The sequence below is a fragment of the Aquila chrysaetos genome, chromosome 4 (genome assembly GCF_900496995.4).
Source record: "Aquila chrysaetos chrysaetos chromosome 4, bAquChr1.4, whole genome shotgun sequence".
In the NCBI taxonomy this organism is placed as follows: Eukaryota; Metazoa; Chordata; class Aves; order Accipitriformes; family Accipitridae; genus Aquila; species Aquila chrysaetos.
In genome coordinates this window covers 305,396-323,852 of record NC_044007.1, presented here as the reverse complement: position 1 = coordinate 323,852, position 18,457 = coordinate 305,396, and the positions used below count along the sequence as shown (strand labels likewise).

Genomic DNA, 18,457 nt, shown 5'->3' with positions numbered 1-18,457 from the left:
CGAGACGGGTGGCTCGGGCCTGGGAACCGGCGCTCCGAGGCGGGTGGGACAAACCCCGGGAGCCTCCGCCGGGCAGGGGTACGTGCGGGGAGCCACCGGAGGCGGCGGGGCGGGGCGGGGGGTCCCGGGGGTGTGCGGGGCCCCTCCCGGTGGGGCGGGGCGGGGCGGGGCCGTGCGCGGCCGCACGTCCGGAGCGGGGCGGGCTGAGACGGGGACGGCCCCGCGCGGCGCTGTCAGCCCGCGGCTCGGAGCGGATCGGCTCGGCTCGGCTCGGCTCGGCGCGGGGATGGCGGTACCGGAGCCGGACGCGCGGCTGGCGCAGGAGAAGGAGGAGGAGAGCGAGGAGGAGAGCGAGATCCTGGAGGAGAGCCCCTGCGGGCGCTGGCAGAAGCGCCGTGAGCAGGTGGGCGCGGGGCGCTGCGGGACGGATGCTGCTGCCGCCGCCGCCGCCGCCGCCGCTGCCGCCGCCGCTGCTGCCGCCGCCACGGCCGGGCCCTGCGGGGCCCCGGGCTGTGCGGGGCACCGAGCGCTGCCCCGCGCCCGCGGGAGCCCGCTCGGGGGCCGGCGGCGCGGCCAGACCGTGGTCCCGCCGGCCCGGGCAGGGGCTGGGGCTGGGGCTGGGGCTGGGACCGGGGCCGGGGCCGGGGCGGCCGCATACCCCGGGCACGGGCAGCCCGGCCGAGATCCGGTCGGCTCCCCGCAGTTGCCCAGGTTAAGGGCGATGGCCGCGGCCGGAGGGCGATGCGGAGAGCTGCTCCGGGGTGGGGAGCGAGCCGCCCGGGGGGCGGCCGGAGACGCGGGGTGCCCCGGTGCGGGGTGCCCCGGTGCGGGGAACCGGGCTCGCCGTGCCCCGGTGCGGGGAGCCGGGCCGTGCCCCGAGGGAGCGGGACAGTCCCGGGCGTGCATCCCGTAGCGGAGGGCACCGATGCCCGAGGGACCAGCCGTGGGGGGGGCCGCCCGCTCGCAGCCGGCCCGCGGGCCCTGTGGGAGGGAGACCGGGCGCTGCCGGAGCCCGGTCCTGGAGGGTTTTTGCTGGGCTCGGTCTTTGAGCCGTGCCTGGTGGCAGCGGTGCGGGTGGCAGGCCGGTAACCACGGGTCGCCGGCCGGGCAGCTCCTGCGGGAATGAGGACTTGCCGGGTAAATCGTGACGGGCGGCTGGCCCCTGCACCCCTGCCTCCCGGGCTGGAGAACCCAGTTCCTCCTCTCCAGACCGGGGGTTGGGACCATTTCAGCTTATCTTGCCAGGCCAGGGGCTCAGCACAGCCCTCCTGCGACGCATCCGTCACGGTTTTGCAGTGTTACCATCGTCACCCCCTGCCCTCTTTCTTCCAGACGTGTCCCCCATATCAGTGTAATGACCATCTCCCCTGAAAGTGGAGCCTGAGTCTCCCTGCCTCTGTCAGGGCAGCCAGGAACAGGGACCAAAGTCAGTGGGTGAATCCTGACCCCACGCAGGGGTGGGACAGCACTGAGAGACAGCCATCACAGGCAGTCAGCTCCTGGAGGGTAAAAGGGCCCATCCGAGGCCAATCCTGTTCTTTATCTTCCCACCATAACCTGTTAATGACCTGTCTGTAGTCCATAGTGCTCTAGTCTGGCTATATGCTGCCCATGTTTTAGGCTGTTTTCCCTGTCTGGGCTTTGCTGAGATCTTAATAACCTGCTAATGTCAGTGCCATCAGCACCTGCCTTTCTTGTGTCCCTCTCTCTGCTTTCTGGTCCTTCCACACCCACACATCATCCTTCAGTATCTGTTCCTACTACCTTACCACCTCTGCCACACATCTCCTCTACATCAGGGCCTTGCATCAGGGTGTACATGCCGCCTGGCTGGTGCCTAAGCCTTGTCCCATGGTGTGCATGCAGCGGTGTGCATGCCACGTGGTGAGTGCTAGGACCCAACACCACATTCGGAATCCCGTGGCTCCTTCCCCTGCTCATCCTTGGTGCTCTCAAAATATCAAGGTGGCACATCCAAGGTGTCAGAGCCAGCTGTATCTTTGTCTTGTGTGGTTTCCTCTATCTTTTTTGGGACGGGCTTTCCTGGCGCCCATCATCAGCCGTCCCTCTGTCTGTGCCCTGCACCTGACCGAGCTTCAGCTGCTTGTGCAGGCATTGCAGTGCACCCTCCGTGCTGCAGGTGAGGTGTGGGGTAACAGTACAGGCACAGCTGACAGATGGACCCCTGCCTCTCCCGTGGTCCCTCTGCCAGGGTGGCTCTGCAGGACAGCTGAAGAGGTGAGGAAAGCTGTGTGGAAACCAGTTTTTTGGCTGAGGATACCCTGATGCTCCTGTAATTAGACCTACAGACTTAAAATGACCTCCACTGTGTGTTGGAAACAAGCATCAGGGTGGAAATATTTGGTGTAGGTACTGGATAAGGCCCTGTAATTTAATTGCATCTGACCTGTAGTTGCATTATGTTTTTTCACGCATTTCTTGGATGATGTGTGTTAATCTGTGACCCACCAAAACAGCCTGAAACCCCTAGCTGTCCTTGGCAAAGAAATGACTTGGAGGTCATTTCTCATTTGAACAATCTCCATCTATTTTGACCTAATGGTGACATTTAATGATGTGTATTTTAACATTTAATTTTGACGAGGGAGCTTTCTGGAGCAGTGTTGCAGTGGCTGGAACTGGCCCCTGGAGGTTTGTCCCCCGGTGCAGTGCATGGGAGAAGTGGAAATGTGGAGCGCAGCCCTGTCAGTGACAATTCCATGCATACGTTTTGGTAGTTAGTCGCTGTGCCATGCTATCCATCTGCAGGGAGTTTTTCTTGCCAGAGAGGTAGGGAGGGTGGATTGGCCCTTCCAGAGTGTTGCAGGACAGCAGGCAGTGGCAGGAAGGCTCCTGAGTCTTGGTGGTTTGCGATACGGTCGCACATCACAGCGATGAGTTACAGCGCTGCAAGCGCATCATTGGCAACACAAGAAGCCTGCGGGCTGCTCACCAGGCCCGTGTTGCTGTGCCGAGGCAGGGCTGCATGCCCCTCGGCAAGTGACCGTTCGGGTGATGGACCCAAAGGAGAGCGGCCTGTTAAACAAGTGCAGGTTTCAGGATCCAGGATCTGTAAAGCTGCCATGACAAAATGCATGTGAACTAGAACAGGGAAGTGGTAGCACTGCCTAAATTGCAAAGTGAAGGAAGTTTTGTGTAAGAGACTAGTTTATTGCAAATTCATAGATGTTTAGTTACGTACCAGGAAGAAAAAAGTTTGCTGTCTGTAAGCTGTCGACGTGGTATCTTCTAACATCGATGAACAGCCATTCTGTTTAACATACATTGTGATTGCCATAAGCACTTCAAGTATTTTTACCAATATGGATTTTCCCTCACTATCCTGTTGATTCATTGTAATTATTTATTCTTCTTAATTTGCTTTTGCCGGAACAGTCGAGTCTTGTGTGGGATCCACACTGCTGTGCTTGAACTAAGGTCTCGCTGTTTTGAGAATGGGTCCAGAGAGGTGGGAGAGCTGCCTGTGACCTGCCGTCTCTGCGGCAGGCAGGGAGCCCAGGCACCTGGCTTGGAGCAGTGTCTGGAGCCTGGAGAGCTGAAGTGGGCAGAGGCAAGCACCCCATATGGTGTTTTAACGCTTAAACTGTGATGCTCAGTAGTATAGGCTGAGAAGCAGTTACGATAAATTGGTAATGTGTATGTATTAATTACATGTACACAAGGATTAAACCTTTGTTTTTACATGTGGCTGTTGTAGCTGTACTCCACCGGGAGAATGCAGAGCAGAAGCTCACGACCCCACTGTGCATCCTTGCACCACGGTTCAGGTACAGATGCAACAGCTAAAATGTAGCCATGATCTTAATTCTGTGCTGGGTCTGTCCATGCCCACCAAAGAAGAAAACGTTTCCCTTCACAACTTCCTTTGCCTATTTATGATGCATATATTCATGATGGATATGAAGTCACAGATTTCCACCCGCAGTTCAGGAAATAAAAGCACTTACAGTATCTCTGCAACGTATGTGGAGAAACAGTCATGTGAATCCTTCGGTGACTTCATGTTCAGTGTCAGCACAACCCGTGTTAAGAAGCCTCTTTCATTTCTCTCCCTCCTATTAGTGTGAAAGTGCAGCAAAGGAATGCTGCTGTTGTAGACTTTTCCATGTAGGAAGATGCATTTTTTTTCAGCGTTGGTATGATGACTTCATTTACTTTTTCCACCCACCCTGTGGAGTAAGAGTAGTAAGGAAGAAGAAACTTGGTTTACTGCTTATGTTAAGAGTTTTGCAACTTTCCTTGTCTGAATACAGCTTCCTGAATGAACCCTAGCACCTTGTTACTATGATCAAACTGTTTCTACCCATGTTGCTTTGCTTTTGCAAATCCTTTATCCATTTGGAAAGGGGACTGTTATGTCCAGCTGGTATTTGTTGACTCTGCTGTTCACGAGTGCTGGTACCACCACATTAATCTGTAACATAGAGTGGGTTCGGGCCACTATTTCAACAACCTCTCCAGCATCTCTCCCATCCATCTCTGGGTATCCCCACCTGTCGGTTCTGCCTGTTGTGCTCCCTGCAGGAATGTCCTGGACCGAGCGTGCTCTGGGTTGCCTTTGGTCTTCCTCAGGGCCTTTTCTCTTCGGATGAGAGTACATTTGCTGTGGCAAAGCTCAGCTGTGGTTCACGGGACCAAATTTTAGAGTTGCTTCTCTGCTTGTAACTCTGCCATTGCTTCTGACACGGCGTTCTGCTTCGCAGTGCTGGCAGCTCCAGCATAGCTGCTGATGGCTAGGACAGGGCTGGTTGCATTTTCACTTGAAATAGTCCATTGCTCTCCTTTTGGTTGCCTTGTTTAGTAAAAGGGTTAAGAACTGAATGTGTAGTGATTCCTTGAACTATGAGCTTTAAGTTCTAAAACCAGCAAGATGAAAGAAAGGAAAAAGGGAAACAGTTAATAGAAAGAAAGCGAAGAAATGCTGAAGCGGAATTTAAAGAAAATAAAGTGATATTAAAAAACTCTGCAAGAGGGGGAGATTTTGAAGTGTTGCTGTAGGTTCCCACAGATCAGAAAATGAGAACAAAATACCGAAAAAATAATGAGGTGCAAGCGGCTTCCCTTTTTTAACATATTAATTATGTTTGCAGTTTGTAGTGAGGATAACCGGTTCTGTGATAGATTATTTGGAAAGCATCCAACTATTTAATATTTGCCACCAGAGTTATTTTTAAAAGCTGCTTTGTTGCCAGCCCTCCCAGGAGACTGGGACTCGAAGTTGAGTTTTGTTGTGCTTTTCCAGAGCAGAGGGGATCAGCTGAAGGACGTAGCTCTTTATTTTTGTGCCATCTATTTTTTTCTACCCCTTACTGGTTTTACGGCTTTTGTTTGCTGTTGTTTAACTTTCCAGGACGAGTTTACTTGTGAACCTGCTGACCTCAGCTGATCAGACAGGTGAATATCATAAGGCTTTGCTCTGTGCTCCAAATAGGAGGGGGCACCCCAGGTGGTTTTGATTGAGGATATTTGTGAAAGCAAGATGAAGTTGTTTGAACTAAGGTAGCATAACTCACAGATAGATAAACTTTGCTGGAAGCAGACAGTGAAGTCCTATTCTCAGCACGTATTCTGTGGGTCTGGCAACAAACAAGACTTTGCATGCTAGATTTAGTGTCCTCCTCGTTACCCTTCTCGTTTGTGTGGGTGATGTGCGGGGACTGTTTTGCCTTTTGCTTCAAATCTGCTTTCCCTGAGCTACTTTCTCCGTTTCAAGGATCCTTTAATCCTTCATGATCTTACCCGGTCATAACAATCCTCTGCCTTGTTCTCACTGCTGGGAGGGAGGTGACGTCAGCCAAGTGGTAAAGGTTAGTGCAGAAACTTGTCCTTTTTCATGCAGTAACATGCTCTTTTATTTCCATTCATAGTCTCCACAAGAATGCCTTTCTGTTTGCAGCTTATTGCTCCTGGGCTGCTTGGTGTGCTTCTAAGGCACCACCTGTCTGCTCTAGCTTCTCCACCATGTCCCGAACAGATGCAGCCCAGCAGTTCCCAGGATGTTCCTCCTGTGCTCCCTCCAAACTAGACACGAAAGAGAAGTATTACAATTACCGGCATTCTCCATGTTTTGTTCCCTTTCCTGTTCTTACCAAGCTTTTTTTGTCCTTTCATTGGTTTTCCCATGCAGGTATTTTTGTTCACAGTGGCCAGACATTGTATGTGAGTCTTGCAGGCTTGTACACCTTTTATGTCCCTTGTCTCCTTTCTCCTTTCTCTCTGATGTAACCAGAGAACACACACAGTCCCAGAGGCTTTTATATTTTACTTCTGGGAGGTGTCCCATGGTCATGTTACAAAATAGATTAAAGGATGATCAAATGCTCATTGGTTGGCTCTTCCATTTGACAAGTTAGCATTTGACAGTAAACACATGAAAGGCAGTGTTTTAGCATTCCCCCGTAGCAATCAGATACTGGTCAGCAAGGTGTTTTTGTTAGCTTTCATTGAAACTGCACTGCTGACAGCTTAGCTGTTAAGCTTGGGTTCGCTCTGTGCCAACGCAGCAGGAGGGCAAATCCCCCTCCCAGTGCAGTCAACAGGGTAAATCACACCAAATTCCCGTTAAGTGGGCTAATTCGTACTGGTCACTGGTCTCCCGACTGACTCAAAAAGGGTTGCTTGCTGTTTGTTGTTTTCCAGCTGGGCTTGGATGACCAGCCAATGCAGCCCATTGCTTTCTGGATGAGCGCTGCAAAGCCCGACCGTCCCTGGGCATTTGTCTCCAGTTCAGACTGGTGGGTACTGGAGGCCTGCAGCAGTGGGATGGGGTACTGCACACCCAGCCTGTCCTTGGGCACCTCCTGCTCCCACCTCCCACCCCAACCCATCCGGGCTCTGCTCGCCTGCCTGGTGCCCAGGTTTAGGCTGGTGGTGGGGATTCTTTCCCTTTCCTACTGTATTCTGCAGAGCCTTCTCTAACCCCCGCTGCAAACCTGCTGGGCTGCTGGCTGCGTGTCCCCAGTTTCGGCGACGCTGCCAGTGAATTTCCAAGGTGCGGTTTAGCCAGGGAGCAAAGCTGCCTGGGCTGGGCAGTGCTCAGCTTTGGCTGACCACAGACTCGCTGACCCAGGGGCGTGCAGTGTCCTGGGGGTAAAGCAAACAGCTCCCTGCGGTCCGGTGTCCTGCCATGCCGGTTCCTGAGCAGCCCCGTCCATCCGCGGGCCAGGCGTGTGTGCAATGGTACGTCTTCTGCCCAGGAAATAACAACACTCGTCTTGCCTTCAGCACGCAGGATCTCTCCTGGCTCTTATCTGGGCAGTGGAAAAATACTCTTCTGTCCCTTTTTCTCGGCAGTGGAAGGAGAACAGGGATCATAGTGTTTGCTCCAGCAGCTGCTGGGCAAGAGGGAAGGGCAGCCAGGGGTGTGGAGAGAATGGAAAGACTTCCAGCCCTCCCTCCCACAGGCAGAGGGGACAGGCTGGCCGGTGACTGCGTTTCTGAGGAGGCCTGCTCCAGGTCCTGCTGGGAGAGGCTTCCTCTCCCTGGCTACAGGTATTAAACAATGACTTCCCTGCTGTTGCTCACAGGCAGGGGATCTCCTGGGGATGGATAGGGAGAGTTCATGGAGACGGGCTGGATGAAGTGGGTGCCCCTCATGCCCCAGGATGGGAGAGCTCTGCCACTGCACATCCTGCTGTGTTGGCCACGAATCTGTTTCCCTCCCTCCGTCTCCTCTGCCTGCAGTGCAGCGGAGCACCTGGTTATTTTCACTGGTTGATTGGCTGAGTACCACTTCTGCTTTCTGCCCATAGCTCTGCTCCTTCTCTCCTCTTTGAGGTTCACCGCTCCTCCAGCGTTGTCCAGGATGAGTGCCGTTCACCTGCACCTGCCTCACTTCTCTCCATGATTGCACTGACATTAAACCACAGCAGAGCTCACCCTCACCCGTACCATTGCCTCCCAGCTCTGTAAGTGGCACGCCACCATCCCTGCTCGGCTAGAGCTCTCCAGCTGGTAGCGTATTAGCCCTGTATCCACGCTGGTCTGAATTAGTGCTGAGAATATGTTTTTGTGAGAGGTAGGATCAAATGCTTCACTGGAATCAAAATATTTTCCATCTCATCTGTTCCCTTCACCTGCTAATTGTGTAACACGATCACACAGAGAGAACAGGTTTATCTGGCACCGCAGATCCCTCATCCTGCTCCTGCAGAGTCACAGGACGTTGTAGGCTTGATCTGTTGTTCTGCTGTGGGCTGCAGATAGCAGTATGGGTGGATGTCACCCAGCTAGCTCTTCTGTCACAGCCTTTGGCATACCTGCCACAAGGTGAAATCCAGCTAGCAGTCCAGCCAGGCTCAGGAGCAGATTGCTCCATAATTGCTCGGGGCTGCTGCTGGTCCCAGCCTCCTCCCTGGGGACAAAGTGGCTATTAGTGGCAGGTCTCCTGCTTGAAACCAGGCCCTGGAAGCAGAGAGCTCGGAGCCGTGCCACTGAGTCTTGGCTCCTGGGCAGAGTGCTCCCAGCTCAGGAGAGCATCGGCGCTTCACTCAGAGAATCACACGTGCATGGCAGGACTGTGGATGAGCCACCCTTGCCCCCTGGGTGCCCGCTGCCTGCACAGCGCTGCTCCTGTGGGACCTGCTCCAGCTTCTGCTCCTCTCCACAGCGGTGATCACACAGGCTCTGCCTGCCACTGCTGTTTGTTGTCCCTGTCCCTTGGTAAGCTAAAGGAGGCAGCACAGGTGTCAGAGTGGGGCCTCAGCTCTCTCAGCTCTTTTTTTTTGCTTTTACACGTTTTAAAAAATTATTTCTGTGTTCCAACAGTCACCCCTGCCCTGCACATTGCATAGCATGGGGTGGTGGAGAGAGGAGTGCAGCCTCTGTCAGAGCCAGGGAACTCGTCATTTGGAGAAGGCAAGGGGAGCCCAGCTTCAGGCAGCTGGCTGGAAAGGGAGTCCCTGCAGAGACACAGTCCTCCGTCTCTGCTGCTTGCACACACTGCTCTGAGAGGACAGTCTGTGCCACCTAAGGTGCGTCCCCATGCCTTGGCAGCACCTCCTTACTAACTGTAACCTGAACAGAAGTCCCTTGAGAAGCCCAGACACAGCCTCTACTGTCGCCCAGGCTTATGAGATCCTGGAGCGGAGGGCCGGGTTGGGATTTACGCTGCAAAAGTGCTCTTCCAGGCACATTGTGTTCCCTACTCAGCCTTGTGGCCCTAGCAAATCCTGCCAGTTCCCAGCGCCAAAAGGGATAACGTCGCGGTGTCATGAGGAGTCAGGTAAACTGTGCGTGCAATGAGCACTACCTTCTTCGTGTCCTGCTAGCCCTCCTCTCGTTACCAGCAACCAGGGGTTTCTGCTCTGTGGCAGAGCAGTACTGGCACTGCTCCCCTGACAGAGGTGCATGGGGGTTGTGACCTGTAGCATCAACACGTGTCTGCTGTCACTGTATGACCAGGTGGATCCTGGTGCTCTTGCCAGCATGGCACGGCTGGTCTCGGTGAGCCTGGAGAGCCCAGGGCCCTGTAATCCAGGTAGCCGCTCCTCGTTCTTGCTTGGCTCTCCCTTTGGGTGTCTCTTTGGCTTTGCCCTGTGTCCTCCAGACGGTGCCATTTCTTACGTCCTGGCCTTCTGTCCCCAGGGCCGTCCGCAGCACCCGGAGGGGTGGCCGCTGCACCGGGGACGACTCTGCAGCCCACGGGCAGGCGGTGGGACCACGGGTGCTCGCCGGGCTGCTGCCAGCCTGCGGTGGGTGGGGAAGGGCTCCGTCCCGCATGGGCTGTGTGCTGCAGGCAGGCGGGAGCCGGGCAGAAGCTCAGCAAGCGAACTTGTCTCGGCTCTGGTATGGACAGGGCAAGCGTACAGAGTGCAGGCAGCTGCCTTGCTCTCGTGCCCGTTCATGGGCCTTTGGTTCCCAAAACTTCATCTTTCCCCTGGTCTCTGGCTCAGCAGCAGTCCAGAAAATCCCTGAAGAGGTTTGGTCCTCTTCCTTCCAGCCTCAGGATGCACAGGGGCTGTGGGTCAGCCTCGTGGTGTATCCTCCAGCTTGGCTGGGTGTCTCCTGGTGGCCTCTTTAATGGCCCCTCTGTGTTTCTGTTGGTAGTCTTTTTCAGGATGGTTATGTGATGGCGATGCCTAGGCTCAGGGTGTGAGAAGAAAACATGCCGTTTCCCTCCCCTTCCCCACTGCTGCTTTGCATCTCACCCCCTGCCCCGGCACCGACAGCCCTGTGGGGGCAAAGTGACCCTGCAGGAATGGGGGGGTGAGGGTCGCCGTCCCACTGCTCGCCCCTGCAGCCTCCTGCCTGGCACCCCCTTCCCAGCCTGCCTGCTGCCTGCCCCTTTGCTCTGGCCCTCCAGCACATCTCTCCCACAGTGCCTCGGGCAGCCGTCCTCCCTCCCGGCATTCGCCCCAGCCGATGGCACAGCCTGGGCTTGCCTTTCCCCAGCAGCCCCTGCCAAGCCAGGCAAAGGGAGCTTTTTCAGTGCCTTTGCCTCCTTTCTGAGCGACCTCCAGATTATCCTTCCCCTGCACAATAAGGCGCCCGATCCAAACCCAGGTTTTCCAGGCAGGATCTGTGTGTGTTCTGCAGTGGCAAACGGTCCCAGGGGGCCAGGGCTGGTAACGTGACCCTGCCACTGCTCGGCATTAATCGGGGCTGAGGGCTGAGGCTTTGGCTGTTGGGCTGCCTTGGAGACAAAGCGGTAAACTTAACGCCAAACTTTGGAAATTATTTGGGTAAAGTACCTGCAGGCAGGAACCGGCCTCCCTTGCAGAGGGGCTGCCCGTTGGGTTGGAGCCCCACTGGGTGCTTCTCCTGCCTGTGACAGGCAGGATGGCAGAGGGGAGAGCGGGTGCAGGAGAAACACATCTGTGCCAGGGGATGAGGATGCAGGACGGCTGCTCAGGCACGGGCGAGTGCCTGGGTCCGGTGGTCAGTCCCCACGGCTGTGCTGGGGGCTGGACCGCTTCCCTTGCCCAGAAGCTGTCTGACCTGATCCTGCTCCTGTGGCGAGGTCCTGGGAGCGGGGCCACCATGGGAGGAGGCCTCTGGGACTGCTCTGTCTTCAGTGTCCCACAGGCAGCAGGGGTGTGCTGGTCCAGATGGCGTGGAGGGGTGCTCTGGGGTGCAACGGAGGGCAGCAGGATGTCCCTGCCGAGAGATGGGGCCCGAAAGTGCTTGTCCTGAGGATGTGAGTGCAGTGTCTGGGGAGAAGCAGAGGACTGGCACAGTGCCCTCTCCTTCAGGCGCCGTGGCCCTGCCTTTTCCCCAATCTCCTAGAGTGACTCGAGAAAGGTAACAACCCACCTTGTCCTTATTTGCTTCTCCAAATCTGGTCTAAATGCCAGTGGCAGCAGAAATGCCTGTCCATTGCTCTCCAGCCCCATGCCTACCTTGTTTAACAGCTGCCCTCCCAAGGCCCCAGAACTGTATCCCTAAGCCTTTTTCTGTGGACTCTTTCAGTCCTTGTTGACGTGAAAAGCTCAAAAGGGAGTGATTTATTGTAAAATGCAATCTGATCTTTTGTAAACCTTCACTTACTTGTCCCCAGCGATCTCTCCAGGCTGGCCTCAGCCTCTGCCAAAGGCTTTCTGGAAGCAGCCTGAGCAGGGAATTTGCCCAGTCCGGCTCTGGAGTTTTGCCTGTTCCACGTGGTGTCCACCATTAGCAGCACCCGGAGCTGCCGGGAACCCCTGAGAGGCATGGCGTGAGATAATCAAGGTGACCTGTGGCCGGTTCTTTTTGTCCCCAGTCACCTCTGTGATTATAATGCAGCATTTATTTACTTATGCAGTCTCAGAGCTCGATGCGCAAGGCAGCTGTTCAGTATCAGTTTTATTGTCCTTCAGCACAAGACTGAGCACGTTCACGTCTGCACGGAACAGGGAATGTTTCCTCCCCTGTAGGCCAGTCTGATGTTCCTCGCCACGTACCAGAGCCTCCCAGATACCAACAGATCCACTGTCCAGAGCCTTAAGCACCAGGACACCACTTTGGGCTCAGAGAGGAGGTTGTCGAGAGCTGGGAGGCTGTGGCAGAGGGACGACCCTGGGCTTCTGCTGTGGGTCAGTCTCAGACAGGCGGCTGGTCCGATTCAGCCTGGCTGTTCTTATGTCAAGCTCTGAGCAAGCGGGAGGTGGCATTGCCTGCCCAGGGATGGGAGGGGGCTGGCAGCCACCCAGTTCATCCAGGTGTGGGGACGGGAGGCATGGGGTGCAGTGGCCTTGCAGGTTGGGTCTCGCTGTAGGCTCAGTATCTGCCCGCAGGCACATTGTGGCCCCGCAACGAGGCAGATGAGGACGTGGCACCTGAGGTTTTCAGACTTGGCTGTGCCTTCAAGCTGGGCATCAGTAACCTCCATGCAGAGCTCTGTTGCTCCTGCATGTCCTTGTGGCAACCAAAAGGTTGTTCAGGTCTGTGCTCTCCGTTTGACTCCTTGTTCTTGGCCTTGTGGCCACTCACTGGTTTCAGGACAGGATTTTTCTCAAGACCATGACCTGATTTTTCAGTGGCATTTTTGGGGAGAGGCGGAGAGGCAGCTTCACAGAGTGCTCTGTGACCAGCAGACCCTCGTGCTGCGTAAGCACTTGCCCCCAGCCGCCCTCCCTCCCTCCTGGCACAGCCTCCACTGAAACCTGCCCATCCTGGCGCTGGGTGCCGAGAGCTCCTGCTGAGGCTCTTTGATCCCCCTTGGCCAGGCAGTCCCTCCTGTGGCAGCCCACCCTTGCTTTCCACCAGTAGCATCGGCCTCTCCAGAAGGACCACGGCTTGGGGTTCACAGTGGCTGGCGTGACAGCCCCGCTGTGGGGGAAGCCGGGTAAGGGCTGAGCTGTCTCCCCACCACCCCCCGGCCGCGGGTCCCCCAGCAGTGCCCTTGCTGGGCACTCCTGTGCTGGCTGTGTTTGCACCGGGACCCCCGGGGAGGCTGCTGGGACTTGCTGGGAAAGCTGTGGTCAGCGAGGCCAGCTGGCCGCATCGCTGGCTGTCCGTGCTGGGCTTTGTGCGAAGCACGTGGAGCCTGTAAGCGGAGAGAACAAGTAACAGAGGTGCTTTGTGTGTCCGCAGCAGGAACTGGGCCACGAGCTGCCCGTCTGTCCCTTGCTAATGAGCCGGGGGTGCTGCGTGCCTGCGCCTGTGCCCACAGCTGCCCCGTGCTGCAGCGGTCCGAGCCCCGGCGGTGGGATGCTGCGTACCTGCCCCTGGAAGCAGCAGAACAATCCCCCTTTTCATCTGGCTGTCGGCAGCTCCTTGCTGCTCCTGCCGCATGGCAGACGGGAGCAGGCAGCGCTGCCTCTGCCCAAGCTGCCAGGGCTGAAGCGGGGGACGGCCGCGGTCCCAGCCCCGGCCCCAGGCTTCCCCCCGGGTCCGCTGGAGGAGGCGAGGGGCAGGTCGGGGGCTGCAGGCCTGCTCCCATGCAGTGATGCTTTTGTAAGGGGAGAGTGAGAGCAGCAACCGCGCAGAGCCTGGCGCAGAGGGCCTTTTGGGATGCAGCAGGCACTGCTGCTGGGAGGCAGGACCCCCTGGTCCTGGGGCGGGGGTGTCTCTGTGCTGTTGAGCCCCTATCAGAACCAGGTACCTTTTAAGCAGGTTTTACCCGGGCTGGAGCCGGGACCCTGTTGGTCCTGGCTGGCCTGGGGACCAGCGATCTGGTGCTGCCCTCCAGCAGGATCGGCAGAGACCCAACGTTGGGATGGGGCTGCCACGGCTGTGGCATCAGTCTGTAGAGCTGCTCGCCACGGGGTGGGTCCTGGGACGCAGCTCTGTCACCTCTGGGGATGGGAACTCATCACACAGACCCTGGGGCATGGGGAATTGCCCCCAGTCTCCTCTTTATGGCTTTGGTTTGTCTAGACCTTCTAATTTGCCCTGTCCATCATGAGTGTGACCGTGAGCCGTGGGTGTGGGTGGCTCCCCCACAGCTGCTAGGAAGTGGGGTCCACATGGGGGTCCCTGTCTGCATGCGGGAGTGGGGCCAGCAGGTGACCATCACCACCAGCTTCTCACTGGGCTAGAATTGTCGAGAGGGGCTGGCACAGGAACTGCTCCAAATTGCTGGCTCTTTCCTGTCCCCTCATGTCCTGGAGAAACGGTGCCGGCTGCTGTGATGCCTCAGCTCCCAAGCAGACAGGTCCCAAGGGCAGGGCAGAACAGGCAGCGGGCTGGGGGTTTGCTCTGCTCACAGTTTCCTGGCCAGAGCCTCCTGTGGGCTGGAGTCCTCCGCAGGAGCGGTAGCAGAGACCACCCACGTCCACGCAGCATGTTCCTCCGGTGGGGCCAGGAGCCGTGGGGCAGGGCTGCAGCTGGGCTGTCTCACACCTTCCCGTGCCTCGCAGGTGAATCAGGGGAACATGCCGGGCATCCAGAGCACCTTCCTTGCCATGGACACAGAGGAGGGCGTGGAGGTGGTGTGGAACGAGCTGCTCTTCACTGACAAGAAGGCCTTTAAAGCACATGAGGTGAGCCATCCCTCCCCAGCGGGGACTGTGCCCACCTCCCCCGAGACTGCCCGCTGCACCTTCCCGGGCCGCAGTGCCGGTCCCTGCTGTTCGTGGGCACACGTCAGTCAGCAGTGCTAATTGCAGCCTGTCATGCCATGCTCCTGTCTTCGTGGCATTGTGCCTTCCCTTGGCTTCTCTCTCAGAGAGCTCCATGTGTCCCCTGTACCCCAAAACCAGCTTTCCCTGTGACCGGGGGCACAGCCTCCTCTCTAGCCCCAGGTTCCCTTGCTCTCGGAGGTGTCCTGCCACGTCCCAGGACCTGCCACCTCACCTGTCCTCTCTCTGCCTGCAGGAGAAGATCAAGACCATGTTCGAGCAGCTGGTGCTTGTGGATCACCCCAACATCGTAAAGCTTCACAAATACTGGCTGGATGTGAAAGACTTGAAGGCGCGGGTAGGGAGGTCTCAGGGAGGCAAAGTCTCCAGGGGATCCCCGGGTTGCGGGAGGGATGCCAGTGGGAGCCAGGTGGGGATCCCAGTTCTGCTCCTCACCCCGCTCCCCGGGACTCCCCTTCCTTCTCCGTGACTCTGCTGCCGGCAGCCCGCTCTCACCCATGTGCGGGGCCAGCACAGGCTGCGTGCTGCTGGCTGGTGCAGCCCATGGGCTGTGCACAGCACTGGCTGTGCAGGGAGGCTGGGAAGCTGACGCCTCTCTTCCCTGCCAGGTCATCTTCATCACAGAATACGTGTCCTCAGGGAGCCTGAAACAGTTCCTGAAGAAAACTAAGAAAAACCACAAGGCCATGAATGCCAGGGTAGGTTTCCTGGGAGCAAGCACGGGGTGTCCCAGGTGAAGCGGGTAGCTCTGTGTCTGCTGGCACAGAGAGGGTCTCTGGTCTCTGGTCTCTGATAAGGCAGAGCAAGTGTGTATCGTTGCTCCCTGAGTTACCCAGGGACTCCCCGCTGCAGGGAAATGGCATCTTGGTAAGGGCCGGAGCAAGAGCAGAACTTCCCCAGGACAGCCCAGAAACAGATCCCGCTGTCACGATCTGACCCGGAGAGTGGGGAACGTGGTGGAAGCTGCTGCAGTGAGGTTCGGCTGCATCATGCTTCAGGAGGGCTGCGTCTCCATCACCCTCAATGAGGGACAGCGGGCTTGTGGCTAGGTTACTACTTGGGTTGAAGGGACCAGTTTCACCAGCAAACCCACTCAGGATGGGTCTGACCTATGGTTTTGCAGGCAGGTCTCAGCTGGCTGTGACTGAGGAGCTGGGTGACCGTTCTAGGGGCCCCGTGCTTGACCTTGCAAGCCCTGCCATGAAGTTTGAGCTCAGTATCACACCAATGCAGTTAGGTACTCCTAGAGCTGAGACTCACTGTTGGTGTATACAGAGAAAACCATACACATGGACCCCACAACCATAGCTAGCTTTGCCTCCTCTGTGATGTGTCTGTCCATGCTCCCACTGGGGTTTGGGGGCTCAGGGGAGCTCTGTCTGCCCATAAGGATGAGTTCTCAGCTTTGATGGTGTTCTTTGAACAGGGGTTGGAAAGGAGACTGTTGTTGCTGGGACAGCGTGCGGCCCATCTTTGAGTAACAGTCTCAGGCTAGTGGAGGGCAGATTTCCCCAGTCACTGGGTAATAGGTAGGAATGACCTGATCCAGCTGCTGGGCTCTGACGGGTGTCTTGTCTGACGGAGAGCTCTGGTCTCTGCTCTAGGCCTGGAAGCGCTGGTGCACTCAGATCCTGTCTGCTCTCAGGTAAGCTTGCCATCACTTGCACCGTCAGCCGTCCTGCTCCTCGTTGGGCTGGGCACAGGTAACGTGCTCAGGGCAGCCTGGTGCTTCCCCAGCTTCCTGCACTCCTGTGAGCCTCCCATCATCCACGGCAACCTCACCAGCGATACCATCTTCATCCAGCACAACGGGCTCATAAAGATTGGTTCAGGTAGGAAGCTGCTGCCCTCGCTGGCCCGTGGCTCCAAGCGCTGCTGAGAAGAGTCAGCAGGAGTAAGCTGCCTGCCGAGGGGCTGGGGGGGGTCGTGCAGGGTGGTGTGCCGAGGGGGTTCTGGCTGGGCAGAAGGGGCGAGAGCTGCAGGGTCCCTCAGAGGATCACCCATGCAAAGCTTGGAGTTACCTTCTCTTCTGTTTGTGTCCTCTGCTCCATGCCTTCTTACTCATCCGCTTCTGGATCGGCGCTGACCGGCAGTCTGGCACAGGGTGTTTGCAAATGGTGAGTGTCCCTCTGGCACCTCTCCCACCACATCAGTCCCATTACTGGGTCGACCTTTCTCCCCTGTGGGCCCAAGGCATTGTGGCAGAGGAGCAGTCATGGTCTTTGCAGGCAGGGGGGACCTTTGTCCCTCAGGGAATTGCTGTTCCTATCATGGGAGCAGAGAGCTCTCCTGGGGGAGTGAGTGCCCCACGGCTGGTCCACATGGGCAGGACTGCCCACAGAAATCCCAGCTACCTCGGAGCACCCGTCTGTGCTTGCAACCCTAGGGAAACAGCTTAGAAGAGCTGTGATGCAGAACGTTTCTTGTTCCCCAACACAGCCCTCCCGGACGACCTGCGAAGCCCCATCAGGATTGAGAGGGAAGAGCTACGCAACTTGCATTTCTTCCCCCCGGAGTACGGCCGTGAGTGTGGGGTCTGTCTGTTGGGGGGTGTGGGCAGCATGGGTGCCCGGAGGGATTTGGAGGGGGGTTCTGTGTGAGGCGTGGGCTCGGTACGTTTGCAGCAATACAGAATTATTCAGTGCATTCATAACTAAAGCTGTTGGCCATGAGTCACAGAAAATCATGTGATAATAATGACTGTGATAACATTGTAGGTAAAATTTAGTGTTGATCAGTGCAGAGCTATGCAAGTGGGAAAAACACCTGTGCCTACATGGGCATGGGCTGTGCATTAGCAATTACTGGTTAGGAACAAGATCTCAGCATGTCCACAGATAGCTCTGAAAAGGTCAGCTTATGGCTCAGGAACACTCAAAAGCATGTAAAATGTTACAACTATTAGGGAGAAAGGAGTAAAGAATCTTTGTGTCCTGTGGAAACTCATGACGTGATCCCCGCCCTGAGTATTTTGGGGGGCAAATTTGAGGGGAATAAATGGGAAAGCTTTGTGCAGGGAACTGTGAGAAAATGCGTGCTGGGGTGGGGGAAGCAGGCATGAGCAGTGGTGTGGGCAGAGGAAGGTCAGGCTTAGTCGGGGTGAGGGCAGGGGTGTGCGGGGAGACATGCCTGTAGGGATGAGGCAGGGTGCAGGGGGCTGTTCCCAGAGTTAGTGGGTGGTGGCCTGTACCTCTGGCCTGATGTGGTTCTGTCTTGGTTTTGCAGAAAAGGCTGACGGGACTGCTGTGGACATCTTCTCCTTTGGGATGTGTGCACTGGAGGTACGGAGCAGGATGGCTGCAGTGCCTGGGAACCTGCAGTGACCCCTGGTTACAGGGCAGGATTGTTCTTGCTGAGCCTGCTGGGGATCGCAGTGGTCTGGGGAGCTTCCCAAGGAGTCTCCTTGCCCTTTTCCAAATCTCACTGTGAGCTGGGGATCCCTTGCAACAATGGAGGCATCACTGCTGGAGTCAGCAGCACACTTTCTGCTGCTCTGGCCTACCCTGCCCTGGGTGCAGCAATAGGCTTATTAGCTCACCTCTTTTGTGCTCGGCTGGTGCCTCTTGGCCGTCTCTACTGGTGCCTCCTCTTCCTCCTCGGGCTGTGACAGCCCTGGGAGGGGAGGACACGGGGTAGGGACAGACTGTGCTGCTCCAGGAGGACGTGCACTGCCAAGCACAGCTTGCCCGGGCAGACTGTGGGGCTGTTGGTGCTGTCTGCATGGTGCCCAGGGAGCAGCCTCCCATGTCTACCCTGCCGGGAACCTGTGAGCAGCCTGGAGAGCTGCAGTAGGTGAGAAATGGGCCCCGAGGGCAGGGACGCAGTGGCTGGGGAGCACTGGGGAGCCCAGGAGATCCCGAGCCTGGCTGGGCTGTGTGCCCTGGTGAGGAGCTCCACAGCTGCCACCCTGCCGTGGGGTGTCCCTTTGGGAAGCC

The 18,457-nt window shown here is 57.0% G+C and overlaps 1 protein-coding gene across 2 annotated transcripts in view; it reads left to right on the top strand.

Annotated features, from left to right (window-relative positions):
• Positions 1-209: 209 nt before the first annotated feature.
• Positions 210-18,457, top strand: part of NRBP2 (nuclear receptor binding protein 2) — a 29,172-nt gene continuing 10,924 nt past the window's right edge. For both annotated transcript variants that reach the window (XM_030012753.2, XM_041123231.1), the window contains exons 1-9: positions 210-403; positions 14,301-14,423; positions 14,758-14,859; positions 15,131-15,220; positions 16,127-16,167; positions 16,260-16,354; positions 16,616-16,639; positions 16,962-17,045; positions 17,748-17,803. In XM_030012753.2, coding sequence (XP_029868613.1) covers positions 287-403; positions 14,301-14,423; positions 14,758-14,859; positions 15,131-15,220; positions 16,127-16,167; positions 16,260-16,354; positions 16,616-16,639; positions 16,962-17,045; positions 17,748-17,803 — 732 coding nt within the window. In that variant the 5' untranslated portion in view covers positions 210-286. The remainder of the gene's footprint in view (positions 404-14,300; positions 14,424-14,757; positions 14,860-15,130; positions 15,221-16,126; positions 16,168-16,259; positions 16,355-16,615; positions 16,640-16,961; positions 17,046-17,747; positions 17,804-18,457) is intronic.